Here is a 27,860-nt window from a genome sequence, read left to right on the forward strand (position 1 = left end):
TATCAGGAGAACCCGCTCCCAATGTTTAACGTGGGTTCTTTACTATTTCCTAAGTGTCTCGGCTGGGTTGAGAAATAAAGGGAAAGAGCACAAGAGAAAGAAATTCAAAGCTGGGTGTCTGCAGGAGACAGCACATGTCGGCAGGATCCGTGATGTTCCCCGAGCTGTAAAACCAGCAAGTTGTATTAGCGATTTTCAAAAGGGGAGGGAGTGCCCGAATAGGGTATGGGTCAGAGATCACATACTTCACAAGGTAATAAAATATCACAAAGCAAATGGAGGCAGGGTGAGATCACAGGACCACCGGATGAGGTGAAATTAAAATTGCTAATGAAGTTTCGGCATGCATTGTCATTGATAACATCTTATCAGGAAACCGGGTTTGAGAGCAGACAACCTCTGACCAAAATTTATTAGTCAAGAATTTTCCTCCACCTAATAAGCCTGGGAGCGCTACAGAGACTGGGACTTATTTCATCCCTTGGGCTTTGACCATAAAAGACGGAATGCCTTAAAAGGGGCCGTCTATAAGCCTACCTTCAGGGCGCATTCTCTTTCTCAGGGATGTTCCTTGCTGAGAAGAAGAATTCAGCGATACTTCTCCTATTTGCTTTTGAAAGAGGAGAAATATAGCTCTGTTCCGTCCAGCTCACCAGCAGCCAGTTCAAAGTTACCTCTCTTGTTACCTGAACATCGCTGTTACCCTGTTCTTTTTTTTTAAGATGCCCAGATTTCATATTGTTCAAACACACATGCTCTACAAACGATTTGTGCAGTTGACACAATCATCACAGGGTCCTGAGGTGACATTCATCCTCCTCAGCTTACAAAGAAGATGACAGGATTAAGAGGTTAAAGTAAAGACAGGCATAGGAAATCACAAGGATATTCATTGGGGAAGTGATACGTGTCCATGAAATCTTCACAATTTATGTTCAGAGATTACAGTAAAGACAGGTGTAAGAAATTATAAAAGTATTAATTTGGCCTCCGTTCGGGGTCCTTGACTTCCCGCAACAGGTGTGAGCCACCGCATCTGGTCACATTATTCTTATATACAAAACAAATACTCATCTGGGGAAAGATATCATTAGCCATTTTCCTGTTTCTGCCAGATGCACAACAGGTGGAGGTGACTGAATGCGAAAGTGGAAGTCATGATGGGGGGAGGTATCACTAGCGCTGTCCGGTGAAATCAATCACAAAGGTGATTTTCCACTTTTACTGAATAAGCATGCTATTCTGCAATAAACTCCCTAACAAATGTGGCTTTTCAAGGTCCTTAGGACTATTACCTTTCAATATTACTGGGAAGTTCTTTGCTCTTAGCAGACTGCGAAACTCAACTCTGTGATGACAAGATACGGAATAAATGCATATTAACTGAAATTCTAGGCTCATACCTATGTGAGCTTTTCTCTCTCTAACAAGATGTCAGGGCCGGTTCAGGGAGTTCATCTCCAGCCACCTGTGCTAATCATTGCCCATCCTTTCCAAGTATCTAATGACACTCTCAACCGAGGTCTCTATAATTTCCAGCCAAAAATGAGTTACAACATATGGAACATCTAATTTTCTGTTTCCATTCTAGTTATTTTATTCTTATGAGCTTGTGGGCTCCATCTACCCAGCCTCTGGGCAAATGCTCATCTGACTTCCATAGACACACAGCAAGCAGACTACACAAAGAAGAAGAGGGAGAATATTTACCAGCCATGGAACATCTGCTGTGTGCTTATATCTCATATGCATTGTCTCTAATTATCAAAAGAAGGTATTATTATTATTCCCCATTTACTGATGACAAACTGAAGATCAGGTTGGTTAAATATTTGTCCAACATTAACTTAGCATTTGGGCATCATAGTTGGATTAAAACTTGGGCCTGCTCATCTCCAAAAACACCCTAAGCCTTACTACACTCATGGGACATGGTTGCAGCTGCAGATTCTGAAAGGAAAATTAAAACTTGGGAACCCAATTCACTATGCCAAAAAGGCCAAAAAAAAAAAAAAAAAAAAAAAAAGCTGAAAGCTGAGTCATGCAAGAAGCTGCCTTTCCTTTTGCTTCTAAGTAGATCGCTACAGATAAAAGGTTAAATAGCTCCACAGGTAGCTTCTCTATGTTCACCTTATCTTACGTAAACTGCTGATTGCTGAGCATGAGACAAATACATAATTGACTATCCCCTACCTGCTCCTTTTCCTTTGTAACATGTGGATTCAGTCATGTGACCATATCCTGCCTTTCTCCCCTCCAGCTTGCTTTTCCATTTTAAATATCAAAGCCCTCAAAATCATCTTTGGAGAAAGGCACAGACTAGAGACTGTTGCTGGAATTTCGTGTTTTTTTGTTTGTTTGTTTGTTTTTTTTTTTACTTCCAGGCATGTCCTTAACCTTGGCACAACAAATCTCTAAATCGATTGAGACCTGTCTCAGATACTTTTTGGTTTACAAGATGGAGGCTGAAATGAAAGAGAAAGATCCTCACTCAATTCACAGAGGAGCAGAGTGGGAAAAGGACTTAGTGAGGATGCCCTGAACACAGGAGAAAACTGAAGCACAGAGAGTGGATGGCCAAGTCCAAGGTCACACAGCCGAGTCCATCCGAGCAGCACAGGATCCAGGTTTCCTGCCCCAGTGCTCTTTTTGCAGTCGGTTCCACCTGTTTTCATACTATCTCGGTTCACCTTCCAGCTATATGCCTGCAATCAGAAACAGGAAGTCTGAGAGTGTGTGTGGAGCCAAAGAGGGGACAACAGTGGTGTGGTCAGTTTCATGCCTTGTGATTATTTATTTTCTCTCTTTCTTTTTGGACTTTAATCTTAAGTGGACAGCAATTTGAAATAGTACCAGCACCTTGTTGGATTGTGCTGTTTGTGGGTGGGGGGGGGGCGGTGACACAGAGTGTTTTAAAAGGCAGAGCAGGTTAAGAACTTTTCATAAAGAATCAATTGAGAAAAAAATAAAATAGAAACAAAATGTCCCACATTTGGGCTGAGCACCAAACAATGGTTTTTTTTTTTGAGACTGAGTCTTACTCTGTCACTCAGGCTAGAGTGCAGTGGCACGATCTAGGCTCACTGCAGCCTTCGCCTCCTGGGTTCAAGTGATTCTTCTGCCTCAGCCTCCCAAGTAGCTGGGATTACAGGTATACATCACCACACCAGGCTAATTTTTGTATTTTTAGTAGAGACGGCGTTTCACCATGTTGGCCAGGCTGGTCTTGAACTCCTGACCAAGCGGTCCACCTGCTTTGGCCACCCATAGTGTGGGGATTACAGGCATGAGTCATGGCACCTGGCCTCAAACCAGCTTTTTAATTGCATTCAGAAGTGCACCAACTAGGCACAGACCTCTGGCATGGGGACAGAATGGGAGGTTCTTGGTGTCTGGCCTGGTCTTGCAGAAATCAGGGAGTTGCAGGGACCAGGCAGCCGCTGTGCATCAGATAGGAGTTTTAGCAGCAGGCAAAAGACAGCCTGCTAGTGTAGCTGAAATAAGAAGCACTTATTTTTATCCCTGAACAGAAGCTTCCAGCACTAGTTCATCAGGTCAGGGCACTGAGCTGGCATCCCCATTTATATAGTTTTCCTTTCCTTCACCTTTGTAAGATGCCTGGCACAGCTCTGAGCATCAAATATCTGTGCCGTATGGGAGCACACGAGGGGACAAGTGGGGAACAGAGTCTCCTCCATCCTCTGTCCCCAGGCTGGCTTCTCTCGTGGTAGAAGGACCCCCACAGCACCAGGCCTCACAGCTACGCTGCTGGTAAAGTGCAGGTGCTGTCAAGGCTTCCTGCCTTTGTATACTGCCTTCCTATATGAAATGTTCCTTGGCAGTTGGACGGCTGTTTGCTTACCGCACGCACTGCCCTGCTGCCTCTTGGTTGCACCGGTGAGCTATTGCTCCATGACAAGCCACAAGAAATGTAGCGAGCAGTTACTGTTGCCCACATGTCTCAAGTCAGCTGAGTGTTTCTGCCTATCAGGGCCTGGCTTGGCCCACCTTGGCTGGGCTTGCTCTGGTGTCTAGGGTCAGCTAGACAGTTCAGCAGGGGACCAGCTGCTCTAGAAGAGCCTGGACAGGGTGAATTGGTTCTCCTTCCATGTGCATCTTGCATCCCTCCAGCCAAGGATTTGAACCAAGGTCTCATCTGACTCCAAATGCACCAAGAGGATGGAGCCCAGAGTGACACAGAGGAAGAGGTCCCTGGATGGATGCATGGGGAAGGTAAGGCCCGGAGAGCTGATGTGCTTGAGATCACCAGGCTCTTCTGACCATGGGGGACCTTCTCCTATGATGGTCCTGCTCATCCAGACCCAGCAGGCGATTTCCCCAAAAGCTGCTTACGGTGAACACACCTGATAGCAATAACTTAAGCATCCCCTAAGAATGACCCTTGTGGCAGGTGCAGGTGAATGTGGTTTGGAGTTCTGAGCTAATGAATCTGGGAGTGGCCAACCTGGAGATTCATTCCCATTCCTTATCTATGACGAACATCTGAGCTCCTGTCCGGTCCTGTGCAACACAGACAGTACAGGGGATCAAGGCCCCTTGTTTTGGGTTAGGTAAATGTTGCCAGGTGGAGACTGTTGGGGGCGGGTGCTAAGTGAAGATGCTATATACGCTGCATGCGTTTTGCAAGTTGTGTGGCTCTCCTGCCCAGCCTACCACTGCTAAATGCTCTCCCCTGCATGTAAGCCCCAGTAAAACTCCGTGTCTCCTTCACCAGGCCTGGGTCCCTTCTTCAGCCTCTCGAACCTGCTGCCATCCCCATTGGAGAAGATAGGGGTTCGGCATAACAGCAGTCACCGGCTAGGGAAAGGCATGGCATTTGGAGCTCCCTACATGGGCTTGACTCTAACATGGAGGGAAAGAAAATAGACACTGGGCCGGGCATGGTGGCTCATGCCTGTGATCCCAGCCCTTTGGGAGGCAGAGGCGGGGGGATCACAAGGTCAGGAGATCGAGACCATCCTGGCTAACATGGTGAAACCCTGTCTCTATTAAAAATACAAAAAATTAGCCAGGCATGGTGGTGGGCGCCTGTAGTCCAAGCTGCTCGGGAGGCTGAGGCAGGAGAATGGCGTGAACCCGGGAGGCAGAGCTTGCCGTGAACCGAGATCGTGCCACTTCACTCCAGCCTGGGGACAGAGCAAGACTCCGTCTCAAAAAAAAAAAAAAAAAAAAAACACAATAAGAGAAAAAAGAAAATAGATTCTGCCCTGCTCAATAAAGCCCCCACTGGGCCTCCCATCCTGGACTGTGGACAAAGCATATTTTTTTCCTACAAGGTCTTTACAAGTGGGTTCATGTCACTGCACATGGGTTCTTATCTGGGGTTGGTAGATTCAACTCAATTCCACAGGTTTACTGGGTGTTGCCCCCCATGCTTGGGGCCAGGAGGATGCAGGGATATGGGGTTACCACCATGCCCACTCTTCTTATGATCACAGCATGTCATTGCACCCCGTTGGGGCCTGGCACCCTGCTCTGGCACTTTGCCTCTATCATCTCCTTTAACCTCTGAGCACTGTGAGGAAGGCATTACTACTATCCCCAGAATACAGACAGGAAAATTGAGTTGGATCGAGGCTCAGAGAGGTTAAGTCACTTACCCAAGGTCACAAAGCTAGAGAGTGGCAGGCCAGCATCCAAGGCCAGAAACACGAGCTCCCTCTGATCCAAATGGTGACTCTATATTTGATCAGTGCTCAGAGAACTCTCCAAAGATCTTTATCAACTGTCATCTCTTCATTGCCCAGGCCCAGATGGGGAGCCTCTTGGCTGAGGTCCCACTGAGATTTAGGGGCAGGACCTGGATGTGAGGTGGAATGCCTGGTTATGCTGTTCTACCCTCCACCAGTCACTCCTGACTGGGTATGGACACTTAGTGTGCCCCATCCTGTGTGCAACACAGTGTGGGAAGGGGATCAAGGACCTTGGCTAATCCCAGGCATTTCCCCAGAATGTCCCAGGTGTGGACTCCTTGGGAGGTACTGCGAGGCAGGCTGGTGTCCCACAGGCCTTGGTTCCATCCCAGCTGTGCTGTGCTAAGCTGAAACTCTTTGGGCAGCTTGTTTCACCTCCTGAGCCTTCTTTTTCTGAACTGTTAAATGGGATGATTCGACCTCTGCTTGGGTTTTGGTGAAGATTAAATGAGATAGTAGCTGTAAACCATTTCATCCAGGGTCTGGTATAGAGGAAGCACGCACATGATAAATGAAAGCTCTATTGAGTATGATGATCGATCTCCCCAGGTGTCATTGGGATCTCACAGCAGGAACAGTGCCTAACTCATAACTGATGCCCAGTAAACATCGGGTGGATGCAATGTCCAATGAGACGGGTATTCATGTTCAGTTTTACAGAGAAGGCGATAGAGGCCAGAAAAGGAAGGAAGTGCCCAGGTCAACCAGCTAGTAAGAGGCAGAGTTGAAATTTGAACCGGGTTCTGGCTGGCTGCAGCTCCACTGCTCCACTACTGCACTGTCTGAGAGCCACAGGCACCGTGTAGTCAGGCAGGCAGGGAGCTGGCTGCTTGCTGTCCTGCTGGATCCTGCCCTGGTGTGGCCCTCCCTGGAACCAGGGGTGGGGCTGGAGGGCAGGGCACAGAGAGAGATCTCCTGGGAAATGTACCATCTGCACAAAGGGCATCTGCTGGGCACTCTGCTGAACGCTCTCTGCAAACACCACTTCCTGCCTGCCTCCCTGGGGGCTCGAAGCTCAGGAGGGGGTGAGGGCCCATGTCTGCGCGTGGTGAGGCCCCTGCTGGGTATTGTACCACAGCTTCGTCGTGCTCAGGGTGGCCAGTGGAGGCCCTTCCCAGACTCCAGCTCTGGTCACAAGCCCAACCCCCTCCTTGCTCCTGTCTGGGCTCACCTGGAATCTCCTGCCTCACTCTATGGCCAGAGACCCCTTTGGAAGCTGAGGTCACCCCTACTACTCATGCCCCTCATTTGGAAATTTTCATAATCTACCTCTTGTTAATGATTCCATCCCATCTGTAATGCTTTTCTATTTCTCGGAATTTTTCCCAATAGGCTATAACTGCTGCAAAGATAGAGAATTGTAATGATTAATATGCATTTCTGTATTTCCAAAAAGTTACCAGAATATCAAACTCATGATTTTGTCTATAGTTTTGATTAGATTCAAGCTATTTTTATATCATAAAACAATATAAAATTTTTTTATTTTTAATTTTTGTGGGTGCAGAGTGATGTGTTTATGGGGTACCTGAGGTGTTAGAATGAAGCTATTAAATGTGAGTGTGAAAGTTCACCTTTTTACAGATCATGGAAATTACAAGTGACTTCCTGAAGTATGACCACAAATGTTTCAAATTAAGCCTTCCTGCTAAGTTTCCAGAGGTGTGTGGCTTGGACGAAGTGTTTCCAGAGTGGACCCTGGTCTACTGAGTGTCCTGCCTGTTGCTGGTTCTTTGCAGCAGTCCATTGACCAATGCTGTCTACAGCTTGAGGGCCTCTGCAGGCCAGGGCTGCTCTTTGCACCATCCTACATTACTATTCAATCTGCATAGCAGCCTGAAAAACAGGCCTGCTTTTCTTTCATTTACACATATGTGAAGAAGACACAGCAAGTGAGAAAACGTGACCGAAAGCCAGGGCCAAACCCGATTTCCATGATGTGATCTGGCTACAGTTTGGAGCCCACATATTTCAATAGTTATCCCCAGGCCTGACACGTCAAAGAGGCTCCAGAAATGTTTGCTGAGTGAGTGATGAATCAGCAATTTCTGATTTTCTCCTAAATTCAGAGAATAAGTGGCTTGTCTGCAGTCAACCAGGGCGTCCCTGACAGTGGTACAAGTAAAGCCCAGATCTCTGCATCTGTGGTTCAAGGCCTTTTGCACTACACACCACTGTCTCTTTGTCATCATTAAAAACAGGGCTCAAGGGACATGTTTTCTAGCCTCAGTTCCCCATCTACAAAATGGGCCTCATGGAATGGAATATCTCTGCTTCACCCCAGCATCAACAAGCGGGGAATTCCAAAGGATTCAATTAAACTTCTTTCCATGGGAGTGTTCTAAGCAGCCTCTTTGTTCCAGAAGCTGCCCTCAGCCAGAGTTGGATAAGCAATCCTCACTCTCCAGCCTCCTTTGGAAAGGGATGAAGACCCCACTGGGGTCGGAAGTGCAGAGGCAGACAGGTGTATGGAGTCACCTGTGAATTGATTCAAGTGAGCCAGGAAAGCAGCAAAGAAAAGAGAAACCTGAGTGACGATGTAGTGGAGGAACAGGGTTGGAAAGAGGCTGCTGGCTGTCTGGCTTCGCAGCTCTGGCTTCCTAATCAGCCTCGCTCTTGTCTCTGGTGTTCTCTGGCTCTTGTCCACCTGTCTGTGTTTCTCTTTGCCAGCTGTTGACTAATCTCTGTTGGAGCTGAGCTAGAATTCTGGTGTTTATAAGCCCGTAACTAGCTTAAGCACTAGTTGATAACTTTGGAGTTAGTGGATAACCACAGGGCTGGGCTACTAAGCTTTTTCAGTTGAAAAATAAATAAATAAACAAACACCACACCCAGCACTTTTTGTATTTTTAGTAGAGACAGAGTTTCACGTGTTAGCCAGGATGGACTCGATCTCCTGACCTCGTGATCCACCCACCTCGGCCTCCCAAAGTGCTGGGATTACAGGCGTGAGCCACCGCGCCCGGCCACCTTTGTCCTGTTTTCTACAGGTTAGAAGCAACGCACAGGTCATACCTACATTCAAGGACCATGCAAAGGATAAACTGCAGGAGGTGAAGAACTTGGGAGCTATTTTAGAAGCTGCCTTCCACACTTTACAATCTACTTTGCAGCTACACTGAGCTCTTAGCAACTCCCTGGGCCTGCTGAGCACCTCTTGCCTTTCTGCCTTTGCATATGCTGTTCCCTCTGCCTGGAATTCCATCTCTTCTGCCTTTGCCCACCTCCTCCTAAGGCCTCTGCTTAGATGCAATTTCTTTGGGCTCTTATTAGCAGCATCCAAATCTGTGCTGGTTTATTCTAATGCTTACTCTGCATCATAATTTTTCTGTTTACTTGTTAATCCCCTCCCACTCCTGCCAGTACCTAAAGTAAAATCTACACAGGGCTTGGCACATTGTGGATGCTCAATGAAGATATGTTAAATGAGTGAATGATTGAATGAAATGAGCTCCAGCTTGGAACCCAGGGCTGTAATTTCCAGTTCTGGTCCCTGTCCCCTGCCCAGGGGCTAAGGGCTCATCTCTCCCAGGAGCCCCTGTATCATCTCAGTAACTAGACCAGTACCCAGTACCATATCGACTTCCCCGACTTTGAAATAATTTTCACATGCAATTCTCAGGTGCACTTCCCTAGAACCTCTCTCGCTGTTCTTTGCCTTCCTCCTCTCCCTGCCTTGTATCTCCGTGGTCCTGCCAAAAATCAGAAGCTCATTATTAAACCAGGAGCTGTCTTACATTATCCCAGAGACTATAGATGTTAAATATTTGCTTCTATCTCAACTGAGGACTGACATAGTAAAGGCTCCTTGAGATGTTAGCTGTCAAGGAGGGGAATAAAAGTTTTTCATCTGCATGAGTAATTGTTTCCTGTTTTATCCAGAGAGAGAACAGATTTACATCCCAGACACATTCACACTGGGCCAAGAGCAGCTGCCATTGCAGATTCGAGTCACGTCCTTTTTTTCCCTCCTTCTCCTTCTTGGAGTTACAACAGAAGCTGGGGAGGTGAGAGTGCAGGTGAGAGAGGAGGGGGGCTCTGGAACATGTAGCCTGTGAGGAGGGAAATCAGGTTGGTGCTTGGGTGGAGGTGGGAGCTGGGCCAGGGTCTTGGCTGGTCAGGAAGGCTGGCGAAGCACGTACTGGGGAGGCAGAGGGCCTGCTTTCCTTCCTCTCTTTCCTTCACACCCACCTCAACCCACTGTCAAGTCCTATCAGCTCTGAAATAGAGCGCCTCTCCAGCGCCTTCTCACCTCTCTCTCCCCCATTCCAGTCCATGCCACCTCATCTCTTACTGGGACTTTCACAACAGCCTCCCGAGTGGTCTTGGCTTCTGCTCTCAAATCGTGCAGTGCCTTCTCTGCGGAGCCACAAGACAGATCTTTTTAATCTGCTCTCCTTGTTTTCTCACAGTCCTTGGAATGAAACCTTGGCCTGCAGCCCTGTGTGACCTGCTGCCTGTCCTTACCTCCTAACCTCATCTAAGATCCCCCTCCCCTCCTCATACCGGCCTTTCTGTTTCTCAAACACTCCAGGCTTGTTCTGCTCTTGGACCTTCATGCTGTCTTTCTGTCTCCTGGGAGTCTGTGCCCCCTTTGCCAGATCATGCAGCTGGCTCTCTGCCTAAATACCCTCTTCCGAGGGGTCTTCCTTGGCCCTGTGGTCTGACATGGTACCCTCCGCCATCCCTCCAGCCCATTACAGTGCCATAACACTTTTATTGCCATCTAGAGTAACATCAGTTGGTTTTGTTCATCATCTGCCACCCCACTAGAAAGGACATGGATGAAGCAGGGAGGCACGTGCCTGTCTCATTCACCTCTGGATCTGCTGCGTCCAGGACCATGCCGGCACAAAGTGGGAGCCCGAGAAATATTTATTGAAGAAATGAAAGGTGACAGAAAGCAGAAGGAGGGAGACTCCAAGAAGAGGTAAATTTGGTATCTTAGCAAGTGGGTGACTGCCACTGTCTGGGGGAAAGCTGATATACGAGGACTTGACAATAACGACAGCAGTAAAAATCGCTATTTTGTTTTGAGATGAATTTTAGTCTCTGAAATTGTCCAAAGCACTTTTATCAATAGAAACTTGTTACACCTCCCTCCAACAGGGAGAATCCACACAGGAAGCTGCCCCCTCAAACACTGAAGGCTCCTGGAGTTATTCACAGTGCTGGGAAACAACCGGAGGAGGAGGAGGAGGAGGACAGAGGGAGAGAACATTTTTTTTAAAATCCCAAACAAAACTGAACTCTGTACACGTATATCTCGAGTGAGTACATGTGTAACATTCAGCAAACTCCTACACTTGCCAGGTTTTATGGCTTCATGGAGGCATATAAAATGTGCTTCACAAAGCTAGGAGTCTGCACAGAATATAGGGTTCTGATTCATATTTTATTTATTTATTTATTTTTGTAGAGATAGGATCCCACTATATCGCACAGGCTGGTCTCAAACTCCTGAGCTCAAGCGATCCTTCTGCCTTGGCCTCCCAAGGTGCTGAGACTACGGGTGTGAGCGACCACTCCCAGCCTGATTTATATTTTATCAAGAGGCAAAGATGGAGTGCACAGCTGAGCAATCTCTTGCATTTCTGGACCTTGAGCATCAGGTAGCTTAGGGAGGGTAAAAACTCAGAAGAAAGCTCGGAATTGAGACCTTTGATTTTTGCCCAGAGAGTCCAGCTAACGCATTTTATAACCCAGAAGGCCTTACAAATATTTCAGAGCAGACGCGGCATTTTTGCACTGGATACACAAAGGTACGATAATTTCTTCCTAGTTTATTTTCATTATAAGTAATTATTTTCCTGAAGAAAAATGTATATTTCTGATTTATTTCCCCTCTGAAAGGGGAGGGAATTATAATATTCTGTTTTCATAGCACCGTTTCTCAAGATCAAACCCAGGCAGGCATTTTTACAGCACACATTTCCATATGTCGTTGCTAATCCTTGCAACCTTGAGGAAACTTAGGTGCAAAGGGGTTGAGGAATGTGTTCACCATCCCAAAGCCGATGAAGTGCCAGAACCCAAATCCAAGCTAGGCTGTCTCATCCCCAAGGACATACTCTTTATCCTGTTCCTTAGGACTTTTCTTGCAGCAGGCATGAGGGAGCAAGAATTTGGCTCTCCTGACATTTCTCAGGCACCTGGTATGTGCCAGGCCTACTGTAAACCCCAAGGTGACATGGTCTGTGTCTATCCATTCAGCATCAGAGAGACTGTGATCAGGACTCGAGGCCTGAGGCACAGCTGTGAGTCAGATGCAGGCCTCTGGTGTTTGCAAAGGATGAGTGAGTGTGTGTACATGTATGCATGCATTGTGCGTAGGGGTATGTGTATGTTGGGGGTTGGGGGCAGAAAATTCTCCCTGAACTGTTGGTATTAAGGCAAATCTTTGATGGAGTGACTAGAGTGTGGGGACTCGAATCCTAGTTTCAAAGTGGGGACTTCGAACACTAGTATGGCCAGCAGACAGGCTGGAGTTGCTGAATTCTAAACTAGGTCTTTAATCCACTCTCCTTCTCTAAATCAGGGTAGAATTGGACTCAGGGCTGGTTCAGGGCTGAGGATGCAGGGAGATGAATGGTTCTAGACACTAGAAAGGAGAAGGGCTGGATGATGAACCTGGCGGGTCACAGGATCATGGACTTGGCTGTATGTTGGACGTCTGTGTAAGATCTGAGTTGAGACCTTTGATTTTTGCCCAGAGAGTCCAGCTAACACACTTTATAACCCAGTGAGACCAGCCAGTGGCTGTTCATTGCTTCTGTCTTGCCCCTATGCCTGTCCGCCTCCCATAGCAGGTCCCTATAGCATAAGGAAAATGGGAACAACCTTTTCTCTGGACACTAGGGAATCTAGTTTGGTGGATAAAGATGGATGGTTGTTAAACGATCACATCTTGGGCTCTGTGTGTTCAGTGAAGCCTCATTTACCAGATCTCTCTGATGAGAAAGGTGAATGGTGGGGACAAAATACATGCTGTTACCAGAAGTCTGGCAGGGGCCATGTGCAGTGGCATGCACCTGTAGTCACAGCCACTCGGGAGGCAGAGGTGGGAGGATCACTTGAGCCCAGGAGGTCGAGGCTTCAGTGAGCTATGATGGCACCATTGTACTCCAGCCTGGCTGACAGAGTGAGACCCTGTCTAAAAAAGGAAAAGAAGTTTGGGGGGAAAGCTTTTAGGAGATGGATGATGGTTAATTTTAATTCCACCTAACATTTTAAACTTTGGTATGTCAAAAGGTGAGAATTGCCAGTGTCAAGGCACGGAAACCAAAGGAAAACCAGAGGGTTGAGAAGGTGGGAAGGGCTGCAGTGTGGCAGACAGCAGAGTTACTGGGATGACTTCTGCTAAAGGAACTGATCATCCATCACCTTCAGGAAGGAGGCGCCTGGGGCCCTTTAAGAAAGCAATTTCAGTGGAGGCTGTGGTCAGGTTGGCAGAAACAAGATTATGAGATGGTCTGTGTCAGGAATCAGGCTTGAGGGTTAGTGCCTCTAGACTTTTCTGAGAAGTCTGGCTTTGAAGGGAAGGCTGGAGAGCTAGCACAATACTCAGTAATAACAATACCTAAGGCAGTTAGAATGTGCCAGGCACTGTTCTAAGAACTCAGCACATTTCAGCTCATTTAATAAATTCCTTACAACTATATGAGGTATGTAGTCTTTTCATTATACCTTTTTGACAGGTGAGTTACTTGCTGGAATTCACATGGCTAGTAAATACCGGAGCTGAGATTTGAACCCAGGCAATCTGGCTCCAGAATCTGTGTTTTTAACCCACATACTATATTGACCATCATGAAAAGATGGTGGTGGGCAGGCTTGTTTCTAAGGATGGGAGGGTCCTCATAATATTTGTATTTACAGAGAGTAGGGAGAGGTGGGTTACTTCCTCTCCCAACCCCAGAAAGCCAGGCATGTTGGCTGGCATCCCTGGGACCTCAGATATTCAAGCAACCATGGCCTTGGAAATCAGGCATTCTATTTATTAGAGTTGTGTAGTGAGGTCCCCTCCATTTCATCCCCAGAATATCTCCTAGACAAGTTGGATCCTACAGGGCCTGAGTATAAATAAGATGGTACCCTCTGTTGTTATGGAGTAGCTTGGAGCTGGGCCCCAGATGCTCTGTGTGGATTAGATGAGTCATTTAGTATTTGGCAATGTAACTTGAGAGGCTTGCTGAGTTACTGGGGCATATGTCCCCACCTCATGAGTACCACCCTGACTTCTGACTTCTGTCGATCAGTGAACAGGGTTTACAGTGTCCACCAGGTACCTGTGGTATAGTAGAAGAGAGTTTGAACTTTGGAATCAAACATGCTGAAGTTCAGATTCCAGCTCCTCCGCTAGCTACCTCTGTGATCTTGGCTAAGTGATGGTCACTTTTTTTTTTTTTATTTTTTTTTATTTTTATTTTTTTATTTTTATTTTTTGAGACAAGGTCTCATTCTGTCTCTTAGGCTGGAGTGCAGTGGCATGATCATGGCCCAGTGCAGTCTCAACCTCCCGAACTCAAGAGATCATCCCACTTCAGCCTCCTGAGTAGCTGCAACTATGGGGCGCGCGCCATGATATCCAGCTAATTTTTTACCTTTTGTAGAGATGGGATTTTGCCATGTTGCCCAGGCCAGTCTCAAACCCCTGGGCTCAAGCGATCCACCCACCTCATCCTCCCAAAGTGCTGGGATTACAGGTGTGAGCCACCGCGCCCAGCCTGATGGTTGCCTTCAGAGCCTTGGTTCTTCATCTCTAAAACAAAGATAGGAACACTGCCCATTTTCCATGGAGAGCTCGTAACACATGGGGGCCTCTCTCCCCTTACCCTTCAGTTAGATACTTAATATTTGCAAAGACCCAATTTCTTCATCATAAGAAGGCTGCCACCATGCTTGAGGGAGTGACCCATTTACAAACAATTGCTTCCTTCTGGGTCATTCTGATGGATTAAATGAGGAACCATTTAAAACCATAGCCCAAAAAGCCAGAGGGAGAGGCAGCAGAGGGAAGATGCAGGTGGATCTTCATGCACTGCGTGAGGAAGCTTCGTACCACGGTCAGGAAAAGCTCCAGGCACACAAGGGCAGGCTCCATGGCCAATCAGAGCGCACCTCTCACCTCGGCAACTCTGCTAACCTAAATAGACCAGTCACACAGCAGACCTGCAAAAGAAGACATGATAATTACAGAGACCCCGGGGGACCGTCTGTGCGGACTGATGCTTTGTTTCTCCTGACCCCTCAGACCTTTCTATTTTACTGAAAACTCTCAATACCCAGGGCCTTTGTTTTGCTGTGAACACTTTCATTCCTGAGTACATTTTCTATGAGGAGTTGGCAGGAAGGGAGTCAGAATGAATTATATTTTCAGCACACCTCTGGGTTCATGTTGACCCAGGAAACAATTTGACTAAAGGATATTTCAATCCAACAAATACTCTCTGGGCCCTTCTAATGTTTCTGGCACTGGTTTGATGCTGAGGACATAGAGATGAACAAGAAATGGTCTCTGTCCCCCAACTGATTATCAATTATCAATTATCATTGATGATCTGCCGTGTGCCAGGGACTTTACAAATGTGATTACCATTTCTTACAACAACATAGTAAGGTAGATGGCATCTTTGTGTTACAGGTGAGGAGTAGGAAGTTCAAAAAGGTTAAGTAATAAGGTCAAAGTCACACAACTAGTCAGAGGTAAAACTAACCTTTGGATTTGGGGCTGTTCACCATCAAACCCTATATGCTTTTGATACAGACAGGAGACCCGGAAATACTGGGTAGAAGAGGGTGGTTCCCTGGCAAAGGCCCTACCCTCAAACCTGGAAACCTGCAGCCCTAAATGGGAAGAGGCATTCCTGTTTTCATGCCCAAAAGTTGGCCTGCCATGTCCCCTATCCTATACCTGTATAAACCCCAGACCCCAGGCTCCAGAGGCAGATGAGGAGACAAACAGAAGAGCAGAAGAATGGCAGAATGGCAGAATAGCACAGTAGAGAGAAGAAAAGGAACATCTGAATGTTGAGAGGAATTTGGCTGGGGGCAGTTAGAGAGGAGATTAGCCACTAGACAGCCAAACTCCAGGGGAAGATCATCTTCCCACTCCATCCCCCTTCCAGCTCCCCATCCATCCTGCTGAGAGCCACCTCCACCCCTCAATGAACCCCCTGCATTCATCCTTCAAGTTTATGTGTGACCTGATTCTTCCTGGACACTTGACAAAGACCTGGGTACCAAGAGGGCCCACTGAACTGTCTAACACTTAAGTCATCCATGGACAGCAAGGCTAACAGAACGCTGTAACATGTGCCCACTTGGACTCCGGGAGTCACAGACACCCACCCATAGATGCTACCGTGGGGCCGGAGCCCAAAAAGTGCTCACCCTGGCTCCTGCACCTGCCCATCTGTGTGCTTCCCCTCCGGTAAGGGGTTTGAGGATGTGGTGGCTGAACATAAGAGCTATGCCCCTGTCACACGTCATGGGACAGGGGTCAGGGAACTCTCCCATTTCAGTTTCAAATATTCCAGGTCCCCTTTTCATTTGGGACCCAGAGTCCAGTGGAGACAGAGATAGAAAGCCTGAAATAGGATCCAGGCAATATAAACCTACATGCTGTAAGCCAAGTCAGAGTGAGGCTGATGTGATAACAGAAGTCTGAAGAAAAGGTGGGAGACAATTATTCTGACTGAAAGGGAGGCAAGAGTTCCTGCCATAGGCTTGATGCTATGTGCCCCTGGCTTCCCAACTCATTTGCAAATGGAAAATACTATTGTATTGTAGGAACCGTCTTTCTCCATTTATATGGGGAAGGAGAAAGAATGGCTGGGCTGAATGAATTTATCCCTTGGTCCTCTTCCAACAAAGCTCAGCTATGAAGGATAAATCCAGCTCTCCCCACCCCCTCTCAGTGGAGCTGGGGAGAAATCAAAAGCCCCTCTGACAATAATGAGACCAAAGTTTGCAAGGGCAGGACAAGCCCGTGCTAACGGAGAAAGTGTTGTTTCCTCAATTTGGTTTTAGACTGTCTTGTCCTATGGGAAAGAAAAGGTCTGCCCTTGGGAGAGGTGTCAACTTTATAGATCTATTAATAAAAGAACTGGCAGGCTTATAGTTCTTGCCAATGAGGAAACTTGAATGAGAGAAGCCAGGCTCAACCTTGGCTAACAGGCTGGAGCCCATCACCCTAATTTCACCCCGCTTCTCCTTACCCAAGCATCCAAGGCTAGATAGCACCCACCCAGCAGCTTCCACCTGGCCGAAGCCTGCACCTGCTCCAGACCAAGGGTTAGGTGGAAACTTGGCATGGGAAGAGAGGGCTCACCTGTGGGCAGGATAGAATCTATCCAAGAAGGATACCTGAGAAATTAAAGCCTATGAGACAAGGGGTGATCCTGAAGGCAGGCAGGAGAAAGGGCTGGAGGGAGAGGCCACTGGGGAATTTTTCCTGGTGAATACTGAAGTTACTAGATGTTTTGTCTTGCAAAACTCAAGGGAAAACTCTCAAACTCTAACATTTGTCTATTCTGTGTCCAAATTGTCCTTTTGAAATGGACCCAACTTTCAGTAAAGAAACTTGCGCTGGCCTGCCCAGCCTGGTGTGCTAGTTCTGTGGAAACTGACCGGCCAGGGTGGTCACGGGAGGAAGAGCCTGGTTCTCCCTCACCAGCTCCTGTGAAGAAGGGACCTGGTCAATAAGGCAAATGACGCCACTTTCCAACATTTGATATTGCCAAGTGCTTTTGTTTGGCACTACTATAGATTTTAAAAATGTATCTCACTTTTAAAATTTGCATTTTCTTGATTACTTGTGAGACTGAGCATCTTCTCATACAGCAACTGGCCATTTTCATCTCCTTTTCTGCAAATTCTAGCTGTTCCCTATTTTGTTATTATCTGCACAGTCTCCATCCAGTCTTTTCTCTAGTAGTCATGATCTACTTGATTATTAAGCCACTCTTTGGTTTCATCATTAGTTCAAACATTAAGTGCATACTTATGTCACTCCTTGTCTCAGACATTCATTGCTCCTCATTCAAAACCAGCCGCTGGCACTGGCGTGTTTGATCCTTACAATGGAGCATCAGCACCACCCCTGCCCCCACCACCCCACCACCACCACATTCTTATTCTTTATCATATGAGCCTGGATAATCCTCATTATTCCTGATCTCCAGACACACCGTGACTTACCTCTTGTCCAGGTCTACTCATGCTGCTTCCTTGGTGGGATAACTTTGCCAGTTCCATCTATACCACGCTCTGTCTAGGCTGTCTGCCTTTGGCATCTTGTCTGCCCTGCCATTTTGGTCCAGTACCTAGGAGGAGCTGAACAGAACTGTGCAGAGGTATCAGTGACTCTTACCCAGCCTTCCAATCCCTGCACAGTGCTTCCTTGTTTGTGGTCTGGAATCCTTCCAGCAAGCGGGTGTCCAGCCTCCATGTCCCCGGGGGCTTGGGGCTTGTGAAGGGTTCCCTCTGCTGGAAGAGGAGAGCATTGCGCCCAGGCATGAGTGCACTGTCAGTACCAGGCAATCCTGGGAGAAATTCTGGAGAGATCAAAGTGCTTCTCAAAGACATTGGTGGCACCTACCCCCAAGAGTGAATCCTTCAGGTCACAGGTACCAGAGATGGACAACTTGGCCAGAAGACATAGCCTTATCTCAGACATGACATGGACAAAGGCCAGCTGAAGGACCAGGGACCAAACTGTTCTCACCTGCAGCTCCGGGGCTTTTTTCAGAGCAGGTCCAAGGGTTGAGGAGTGGGAGACCTGGCCAAGGAGGGTGATCAGTGAAGCAATCAATTTTCCACCTTGAGGCTAACTGGTAGTTATTTCTTTCTGCCTATGGAGAACTCTACTTACCTTCTGACCACCCACTCATGGGAAGGTGTTCTCTGTCTGCACCTTCAGAGCCCACCAACATTTCTTCAGTAGCCACTGTGGATCTCCCTACTCCAGGTTCTGCCTCTTCCATGTAATGAGCCAAACTTGGCAAAGGCAGACAACAAGTAGCATGCATGTTAGAACCAGGAACAGCTGGGTCCATATGCTTCCTCTGCTACCCACTTCGTTCAGGTTACTAAGCCCCTCAAGCCTCTAATACTTCATCTATGAAATGTGGGTGACAGTCTCTAGTTTATGGAGTTGTTGGGAGATGTCAGTGAGATACCCTATGAAAAATGTCTGACATGGCATAGGGGCTCCCCACATATTAAGCAACCTTTACCTCCAACCCCACTGACAGCTACACACCTGCCCATCAGGGAATGAGGTTGAGAATATCAATATATATATTTGCAATAGAAAGTGATAGAGATAAATAGTAACTGCATCGGGGTTACAAGGGTAGGACTGATGGATTCTGCTTGGGAGAGGGAACTCGTCTGAGAACATAACTATTGACCAGGGTATTTCAAGTATTAACTATGTGTCAGGCCTTAACACTTTACACACAGCCTCATCTGATCCTCAGAGGAGTCCCATAGGGTAGGTACTTACAGCAAACAGGCTACGGGGGGCCCAGGAGACCAGGGGTCCCCATGATCCCTGCCTCCTAGTATTCATAATCTTGAGTAAGGGTAGGACCTACCCCTGACCAATAGAATGCGGCAAAGGTGACATACGTACATGATTCCACATATAATGTGATTCCACATCACATTATATGAGACTGTGATTGTCCCTTGTCTTCCTGGCCTACTGCATTCCCACCCCAAGTGTTGGTTTCTTGGAAAAACACTGGGGAAGGAGGTGGAATTGCCATGAAAACAAGGCTCAGACCTCCACAGAAGCTGCCCGGTGAGTTCTTCAAAAGTGGTTATCCTACCTGCCACTTACACTGGATCAGGACTGTCCAGAAATCATTTTCACATCTCCCCAGCAGAATGGCATCATCTCAATACTAATTTTCACTTGAACTAGAAGAATCATGCATGTGGATTTCAAAAGGAAAAGGTTCCTATTCATGGTGCATTTAGGAGCAGCCCAGGGTGCTTATAGAACGGACCTTGCTATGTTCTTGAGCTTCTGTGGCCTCTTGACAAAGTTGAGCAAATAAGACGACCAGGCCAAGTGGGCACTCTGGGTCCCGTGGCCAAGGATGGGCTGGCCAGGTGGCCACATGGCCTCATTTCTGTCGGTTTTATCTGATCCTGATCTCAGATGCTGATAGGGCCATGGCTTATTTTCTAAGGAGAGGGAGCTTGATTTGTGCAGGATGCGCCTTCACCAGATACCTCCAGGGGCAAGAGTCCACAGAGGTTACAGCGCCCCCCGCCCCCCATGCCTCTAAGCTCTAAGCTCAAAGAAGGATCCCTGACACGGAGTCCTGTTAAAGGAATAGCCACAGGGGTGGGAGAGACTAGGGTCGTGCATGCCAGCTCAGGATCTGGGGCAGGATGGTCGGCAGAGGGTCGCAAGGAGCAAAGGAGGGGAATCACTTGCCAGAAAATTGGGCAGGGGGAGCTCAGAGAGGAAGCTGAGGAGGGACTGGGACCAGTGGAAGGGAGGTGGAATAGGTCTTTGGCGCCAAATTCCTTGCAGAGGCCTGGGGTGAAGCCTGGGCAGCTCTATCCCCGGGAGCTGCCCTTTTGCCCCCAGCAGCTCCCAGTCCAGCCCCTGCCCCTCCAGGAGACCCAGGCCAGGTTCCTAACCCTACTGCTCTTTGGCTTCGTCCCTGCCTAGCCCCGATGCAGGTTGCTTTTATTTCCTCCCTCCTCCCCCTCTTCCTCCCTCCTCCCCCCTCCCCCTCCTCTGCTTCTGCTACCTCCCCTTCCTCTGCTACCCACTTCATTCAGGTTACTAAGCCACTCAAGCCTCTGATACTTCATCTATGAAATGGGGGTGACAGTCTCTAGTTTATGGAGTTGTTGGGAGATGTCAGTGAGATACCCTACGAAAATGCCTGACATGGCATAGGGGCTCCCCACATATTAAGCAACCTTTATCCCTCCTCCCCGCTCCTCGGCCCTCCTCCCCCTCCTCAGCCCTCCTCACCCTCCTTCCCCCTCCTTCCCCTCCTTCCCCCTCCCCCTTCCCCGACTGGCCCCGCCTCCACTGCCGGCCCCGCCCCCACCCACCCCGGAACTGCTGCATTTAAGGAGATTGCCCACCTGGAAAGGTCCACGCATGTGAGCCTCGAGGCGGGCTCCGGGTGCAGACTTGCCATGGCCTCCGAAGCTTCTGTGCGTCTGGGGACGCCCCCTGACCGTCTGTGGATCCAGAAGCCTGGCATCTACGAAGACGAGGAGGGGAGGACCTGGGTGACTGTGGTCGTGCGGTTCAATCCCTCGCACAGGGAATGGGCCAGGGCCTCAAACACCCAGGGCAGCGCCTCCCAGGGCAGCACAGTGAGTCCTGGGCACGAGGGGAGGCTGTGGGAGCGCTGCGCACTGACCCCTGCCCGTGTGGGACCGCGGTGGGGGTCAGAGGGGGCCGTTCTTACCCGCACTGGAAAACACTTCCGTGCAGGTCTAGGAGAGCAGCAATGCCCTGGCCCCAGGAACACCCCCGTGAAGGGACCACAGGCACAAACTTATCCACATGAGGTAATATGGTACTGCGTGGTGAAGCCGAGGCTAAGGTAGCTCAGGGCTTTGTGCCATTCCCAGTGTATGCTGGGAAGGCTCACAAATGGGGCAGCTATTGAACTGGGCTTTGTGGGATGAGTAGGAGTTCTCCAGGTCTAGAAAGGAGGCAGTAGTAGTATAAGCAAAAGCATTGCAACCTGGAGGCACCAGGTGGGCCAATAGGATGAATGTGAGATTGGTTTCAGATTACTAATCTGCAAAACGAGAATTACATGCCTCTGTGGCAACTGAGTCACAGACATGCTCCTGTACGTGGCTCACCGCCTGACTGGCCTGGGGAAGCATTTGACTGATAACAGATTCTGGAAATTAATTCAGGAGGCTTGGGTGGAGTCCTAGATTCTTTACTTTTCAAAAGCTCCCCAGGTGATAACGATAATGACTCAGGAGGCGGCCCTAGATGAGGGCTTTAGATCACAGCCGGTCTTTGAGGAATAAAGTAAATACAGTAGAGTCTCTGGTGAGGGCGAGAATTGAGTCCAGGACCGACTGTGGATGCTCAAGTCCCTGATAGAAAATGACCTGGGTAGTAATTATATACAACCTCAGCACAATCCTCTCCTATATTTGAAATTAGAAATTAGATTACTAATAACACCTAATGCTACACCTACACATCACTTCAAGCTCTGCTTCTTGGAACTTTGTGGAATTTTTTTTTCCCCCAAATGTTTTTAATCTGAGGTTGGTTAAATTCATGGGTGCAGTATCCACGGAAATGGGGAGCTGGCTGTACCTTAGTATAATATGGTGAAAGTTTATCCGGATATTTAAAATGCCATTTAGGGCCAGGCACGGTGGCTCACGCCTGTAATCCCACCACTTTGGGAGGCCGAGGCTGGCAGATCCTGAGGTCAGGAGATCAAGACCATCCTGTCTAACACGGCGAAAACCCGTCTCTACTAAAAATACAAAAAAAATTAGCCGGGCCTGGTGGGGGACGCCTGTAGTCCCAGCTACTCAGGAGGCTGAGGCAGGAGAATGGCATGAACCCAGGAGGCAGAGCTTGCAGTGAGCCGAGATAGCGCCACTGTACTCCAGCCTGGGTGACAGAGCAAGATTCCGTCTCAAAAAAACAAACCACCAGAGCAAGATTCCGTCTCAAAAAAACAAAAACAAAAAAAACCCAAACATTTAGGTCATTGTAAACAATTCACTGCCTGTTTGTTTTTTGAGAGAGTCTTGCTCTAGTGTGGCTGGAGTGCAGTGGTGTGATCTCGGCTCACTGCAACCTGCAGCTCCCAGGCTCAAGTGAATCTCATGCCTCAGCCTCCTGAGTAGCTGGGATTACAGGCTATTTTTTTTTTTTTTACAGCTATTTGTTTTTGTTATTTTTAGGAGATACAAGGTTTAATCATGTGAGCCAGGCTGGTTTTGAACTCCTGACCTCAAGTGATCTGTCCACCTTGGCTCCCAAACTGCTGGGATTATAGGCGAGCCACCGCCCCCAGCCAGTTCACTGACGTTTTAAACAATATAACACATTTCCTAAAAAATCTTCAAATAGGTTCTTTCAAAAAACATTGGTAGAGAACATGGAAAGGCTTTTCTGTACATACACTAAATAAAGCATGCAAAAATTGTGGAGCAAATATTTTAAGTTTTTCAAAAGCCTGAGAAAGTGTTAATGGAGGGGACTGTGAAATGGTGCAGCCACTATGGAAAACAGGATGAGGATTCTTCAAAAAGGAGAATTACGGCACAATCCGGCAATGCCACTGCTGGGTGTATACCCACAAGACTTTGAAGCAGGAACTTAAGCATGTATTCGTACATCCATGTTCACAGCAGTATCATTCATACTAGCCAAAAGGTGGAGGCAGCCCCAGTGTCCATTGATAGATGAATGGGTAAACAAAACACAAACCATGAAGTATTCACACTTAAAAAGGAAGGAAAGTCAGACACATGGATGAAACTTGGAGACATTATACTAAATGAAATATGCCAGTCACGGAAGGACAGATTCTCTTGTATGAGGTGCTCAGAGTAGTCTCATTCATAAAGTGGAATGGTGGCTGCCAGGGGCTGGAGGGAGTCGGGGATGGGAAGTTAATGTTAATAACAGGTATGGAGTCTCAGTTTGGGAAGATAAAAAGTTCTGGAGGTGGATAGTGCCGACGGTTCCACATGTCAATGCCCTTAATGCCACCGAACTGTACTCTTAAAAACAGTTCTAAGTTTTTTTTTTTGTTTTTTTTTTTTAAATGATTCAGGGGAAATACAATGGATTCTTCAAGTAACTTAGCCATGGGTGGGATAAGGGACCTACTTAGTATTTTTTTCCCTCTTTCTTAAAAATAGATCGATGTCTTAGGGTGGGAATTAAGCTTCCTGGGCACATCTAATGCAAAGAGCAGCCAACTTTTTCTGTAAAGGATCTGATGGTAAACATTTTCCGCTTTGAGAGCTATGCTCTTGCAGCTACTCAGCTCTGCTGTTGCAGTGCAAAAGCAGCTAAAGGCAACGGTAAAGGAATGAGGGAAGGAGCCTTAGTTTATTTACAATAAAGCTCTATTTGCAAAAGCAGATGGCAAGCCGGACTTCGTTTGCTGATCTCTGATCTAAAGTCAGAATACACAGAGAAGGAGAGATTTTTGCCACATAATCTAAAATATTTCTCTTTGCAAAAGCAGTCCATAAAAAAGCTAGGACAACAGACTGAGAAAAATCATTCACAACATGTCTTTTTGATAAAGCGCTAATATTCTTTTTTTTTTTTTTTTTTTTTGAGGCAGAGTCTCGCTCTGTCGCCCGGACTGGAGTGCAGTGGCCAGATCTCAGCTCACTGCAAGCTCCGCCTCCCGGGTTTACGCCATTCTCCTGCCTCAGCCTCCCGAGTAGCTGGGACTACAGGCGCCCGCCACCTCGCCCAGCTAGTTTTTGTATTTTTAGTAGAGACGGGGTTTCACCGTGTTAGCCAGGATGGTCTCGATCTCCTGACCTTGTGATCCGCCCGTCTCGGCCTCCCAAAGTGCTGGGATTACAGGCTTGAGCCACCGCGCCCGGCCTAGCGCTAATATTCTTAATTCAAAAGATGTTTTATCACTAACGACAAACACTTAGAAAATTGTGTAAAAGACTTTCCATTTTGTTGCATAACATAGGAAGCTTTGGTTTTTACTTTTCATCTTTCTAACTTCCAGTACCAGCCTAATTTTGTTATTTTTATTATTATGCATTTATTTTGAGACAGGGTCTTTCTCTGTCTCCCAGGCTGGAGTGCAGTGATGTGATCATAGCTCACAACAGCCTCTACCTCCCGGGTTTGAAAATCTTCCCACCTTAGCTTCCCGAGTAGCTGGGACTGTAGGCATATGCCACCATGGCCAGCTAATTTTTTATTTTTTGTAGAGACAGAGTCTTGTTATGTTGCCAAGGCTAGTCTTGAACTCCTGGCTTCAAGCAGTCCTCCTGCCTCGGCCTCCCGAAGTGTTGGGATTACAGGCATAAGCCACTGCTCCCAGCCTTATTTTGTATATTTACTATAAGTATGTGAAGGTCTGGCCGGGCGCGGTGGCTCAAGCCTGTAATCCCAGCACTTTGGGAGGCGGAGACGAGCGGATCACGAGGTCAGGAGATCGAGACCATCCTGGCTAACATGGTGAAACCCCTGTCTCTACTAAAAAAAAAGACAAAAAACTAGCCGGGCGAGGTGGTGGGCGCCTGTAGTCCCAGCCACTTGGGAGGCTGAGGCAGGAGAATGCCGTAAAACCCGGGAGGCGGAGCTTGCAGTGAGCTGAGATCCGGCCACTGCACTCCAGCCTGGGCGACAGAGCGAGACTCTGTCTCAAAAAAAAAAAAAAAGTATGTGAAGGTCATGATCAGAACTGCAGTATATTTTGGGGGGAAAATCTATCACCCTCAGATCCAGGAGTCCATGGATATCTTGTTTTTAAAACGAAGATTTAAAAAATTATGGCAATGGCAGAGATGGAGCCCCAAGAGAATACTTAGCTTTAACCCAAGGTGGTGACAGGTTGGAAACAGTGGCTAAATTTGGGGGTTGCAGTGGGGCAAGGCAGGGTGCATGTCAGAGGGGGCCAGAAGAGCCCCAGTCATCCTAGATGAAGCCACAGGCACCAGTGCCAAGGCTCTTGGTCTGGAATTCTGAAAACATTTACCTCTGACCCTGGCAGTCCACTGGCCGGGCTGGGGCATCTAGGCCTGCATTGCTAGTATGCAGCCCAGTTGGCAGGGAACCCTATCCCTGATCTGCCGCCTCCTCTCCGGTCCCTTCAGTATGAACCCAGCATCACGGTGCACTTGTGGCAGATGGCAGTGCGTACCCGGGAGCCACTCTCCTCTGGCCAGATGCCCTTCTCCCAGCTGCCCGCCGTGTGGCAGCTCTACCCCGGGAGGAAGTACCGAGCAGCGGATTCCAGTTTCTGGGAAATAGTGGACCATGGCCAGGCAAGTGTGTGGTGGTTCCAGGTGAAAGCGATAGGTGGCCCCCTGGTGACTGCCGTGGCCCTCTCTCTTCTGTACCCCTGGCCCCCTTGGGGTTCTTGTCTCTCCTCTTCCTGTCGCTCAAGTCTTCCTTCAAGGAGGCCTGAATGTGGATGGGTGGATCAGTACATGAGTTCCCATGTGGGATGTAGGCAGAATGGGTGAGGGAGGGAGGGTTGCCTTCCCTGGGCTAAGGAAATCCACAAGCCGGAGTTCCCACCTGCCTCACCCCTGCCTGCTGCTGCCAGCCTGCATGGGCGGCCCTTAAGGCCAACTGGAGGAGCATCTCCCAGAGGTTCTGTTGGTTGCTCCCTCTCCTGCAGATCGACTCCATGGAGCAGCTGGTCCTCACATATCAGCCGGAGAGGAAAGACTGACAGTGGAGTGGCTGGTATGTTGGGGGCCCGTGCCTCTCAGTGCAGGGATCAGACGAAAGCGCGAATACCTCTCCTCTTTTCAGAAAGACGGCATGGCCTCCTTCTCCTCCCTGCTGTTTCCTGAGATTTTTCTTACATAGCCACCTGTCACCTCTGCTCCCCAGCCCCTTGGATGTGATGGTCTACTGTGGGTGGGCCCCTATACTAAGTTCCTAAAGCATGGGATCTCATCGAATAAGATTAATCATTTAATCCTTGTGAGAATTCTGTGAGGTGTACATGTTAATGACCCATTTCACAATGAAAAGACTAAGACTCTGGGGATGGGAATGATTTCCTCGAGACCGTACAGCCAGGAAATAGCAGTGATCAAGCTCACATCTAATGATCTCGGGTCCCTAGGTTTAACCATGGCACTGAGGTGCCATGTGACGGTGGCCTTCGAGGACCCAGCACTGACCCACAGAGGGCTCCTCCCAGATGGGCTGCAGCTTGGAGCAGGCCAGGCAGGGCCTGGTCCATTGGAGGGGCTGGCACTGGGTTTGCCTTTGACCCCAGCAGCTTGGATGGGGTGCCAGGCTCCTCCATAGTTCACTGACTATCTCTTTTGGTCTTCTCCCAGGCCCCGCGGGCCCTGCCTCTCTGGCCTGGTGTCTCCTCGTGCCCCCTCAGGATCTTCATGTACCTGCTCTTCTGTTTGCACACCCAGCATAGCTTCCTTGAGGGCAGGAGGCAGTGGGGCCCCTGAACACTCAGCTTCTCTCATTTCCTCAGTTATGCGTCCTGTCCTGTCCTACTCGGATCTGCACTTCGGGCAACTGGCCTGGATGGACTTCACTAGGGGCCCTGTCTGTGCGCTGAGCCAGTTTCCCCTGCTGGCTGCAAGCTGTGGGTTCTCTTTCTCCTCTGTGCCCCTCATGCTGATCTTCTAGATGCCACTCCCAAATTCCCTTCATACCCACTGGGATGTGTGCCCAGCCAGGCCTCCGGCACCCCCAGTGCAGCTCGTGATTGGAAACTCACCATCAGCAGGCAGTGGCTCGGTTTAAGAGATGGCCGCAGAGGGAGCCCAGTCTGGATGTGGACTCGGATGCCCTGTGGGTATCAGTTCTGCTGACACTTTGGCCCGAAATAGATCCAGTGCTGAGCCAGTAGTGTACCCAGAGCCTCAGTGAGCCCATCTGCACAGTGGGGAGCGTGGAAGGATGGGTTTGGCCTGTGCTTCTGCTTGTTCAGTTTTTCAGCTCACGAAGGGATGCCAGTCCATGAAGGTGGCCTTGCAGTACTGGTTAATTAAACTTTATTGCGCACTGTCCACTTTTGTGCTGAATTGGAGCTTCTCTTTGGCCTCTTTCTAGCATAGAAGTGCAGCTTCTGGTACCGAAATGTTAAGGTAACATTTTAATGTTTCCTTTCATACTTTTCCACACTGGGAAGGAAATTGTAATTGATCCATTCAGCAGCAGGACACCGGCGGGAGGTAAGGAAGGGGAGGAGACTTGTGCAGGCTCTGGGTGAAGCCCTGCTGTGAAAGGGCAGGAAGGCCCGTGGTGGTCACAGGAGAACCGGGAGCAAGGGAGAGCTTCCAACGCGAGACAGTGCAACAGCGTGTCAGTGCAGGAGATGCAGAATGCAGGTGCAAGGGAGGAAGGGCCCATGTGCGGGAGAGATGACATGACAGAGGAGCAGAGTCCTTGAGCAGGGAGGGATGGGGCAGGGG

At 48.4% G+C, this 27,860-nt stretch overlaps 1 protein-coding gene, 1 long non-coding RNA gene and 1 pseudogene across 3 annotated transcripts; 2 read left to right on the forward strand and 1 right to left on the reverse strand.

The window, feature by feature from the left end:
- Positions 1 to 2,511: 2,511 nt before the first annotated feature.
- LOC104654486 lies at positions 2,512 to 10,958 on the forward strand (annotated as a pseudogene).
- A 3,386-nt stretch (positions 10,959 to 14,344) lies between these two features.
- LOC115897500 lies at positions 14,345 to 27,288 on the reverse strand. Of its 2 annotated transcripts, none has more exons than XR_004057296.1 (6): positions 27,164 to 27,288; positions 20,838 to 20,959; positions 18,589 to 18,713; positions 18,316 to 18,495; positions 17,916 to 18,200; positions 14,345 to 14,885 (listed from the first exon to the last, which is right to left on the reverse strand). It is a non-coding gene; the product is annotated as an uncharacterized LOC115897500 (long non-coding RNA). The 2 variants fall into 2 exon arrangements; XR_004057295.1 differs by lacking the exon at positions 27,164 to 27,288 and adding an exon at positions 25,439 to 25,579.
- Positions 20,852 to 27,455, forward strand: TCL1B (T cell leukemia/lymphoma 1B). Its single transcript, XM_010353696.2, has 4 exons — positions 20,852 to 21,074; positions 25,557 to 25,727; positions 26,087 to 26,154; positions 26,763 to 27,455. The coding sequence occupies exons 1-3, from the start codon at positions 20,892 to 20,894 to the stop codon at positions 26,138 to 26,140; spliced, it is 408 nt and encodes a 135-aa protein (XP_010351998.1). The 5' UTR covers positions 20,852 to 20,891; the 3' UTR covers positions 26,141 to 26,154; positions 26,763 to 27,455.
- Positions 27,456 to 27,860: the final 405 nt, after the last annotated feature.

This window comes from Rhinopithecus roxellana, chromosome 5, assembly GCF_007565055.1.
Source record: "Rhinopithecus roxellana isolate Shanxi Qingling chromosome 5, ASM756505v1, whole genome shotgun sequence".
NCBI lineage: Eukaryota > Metazoa > Chordata > Mammalia > Primates > Cercopithecidae > Rhinopithecus > Rhinopithecus roxellana.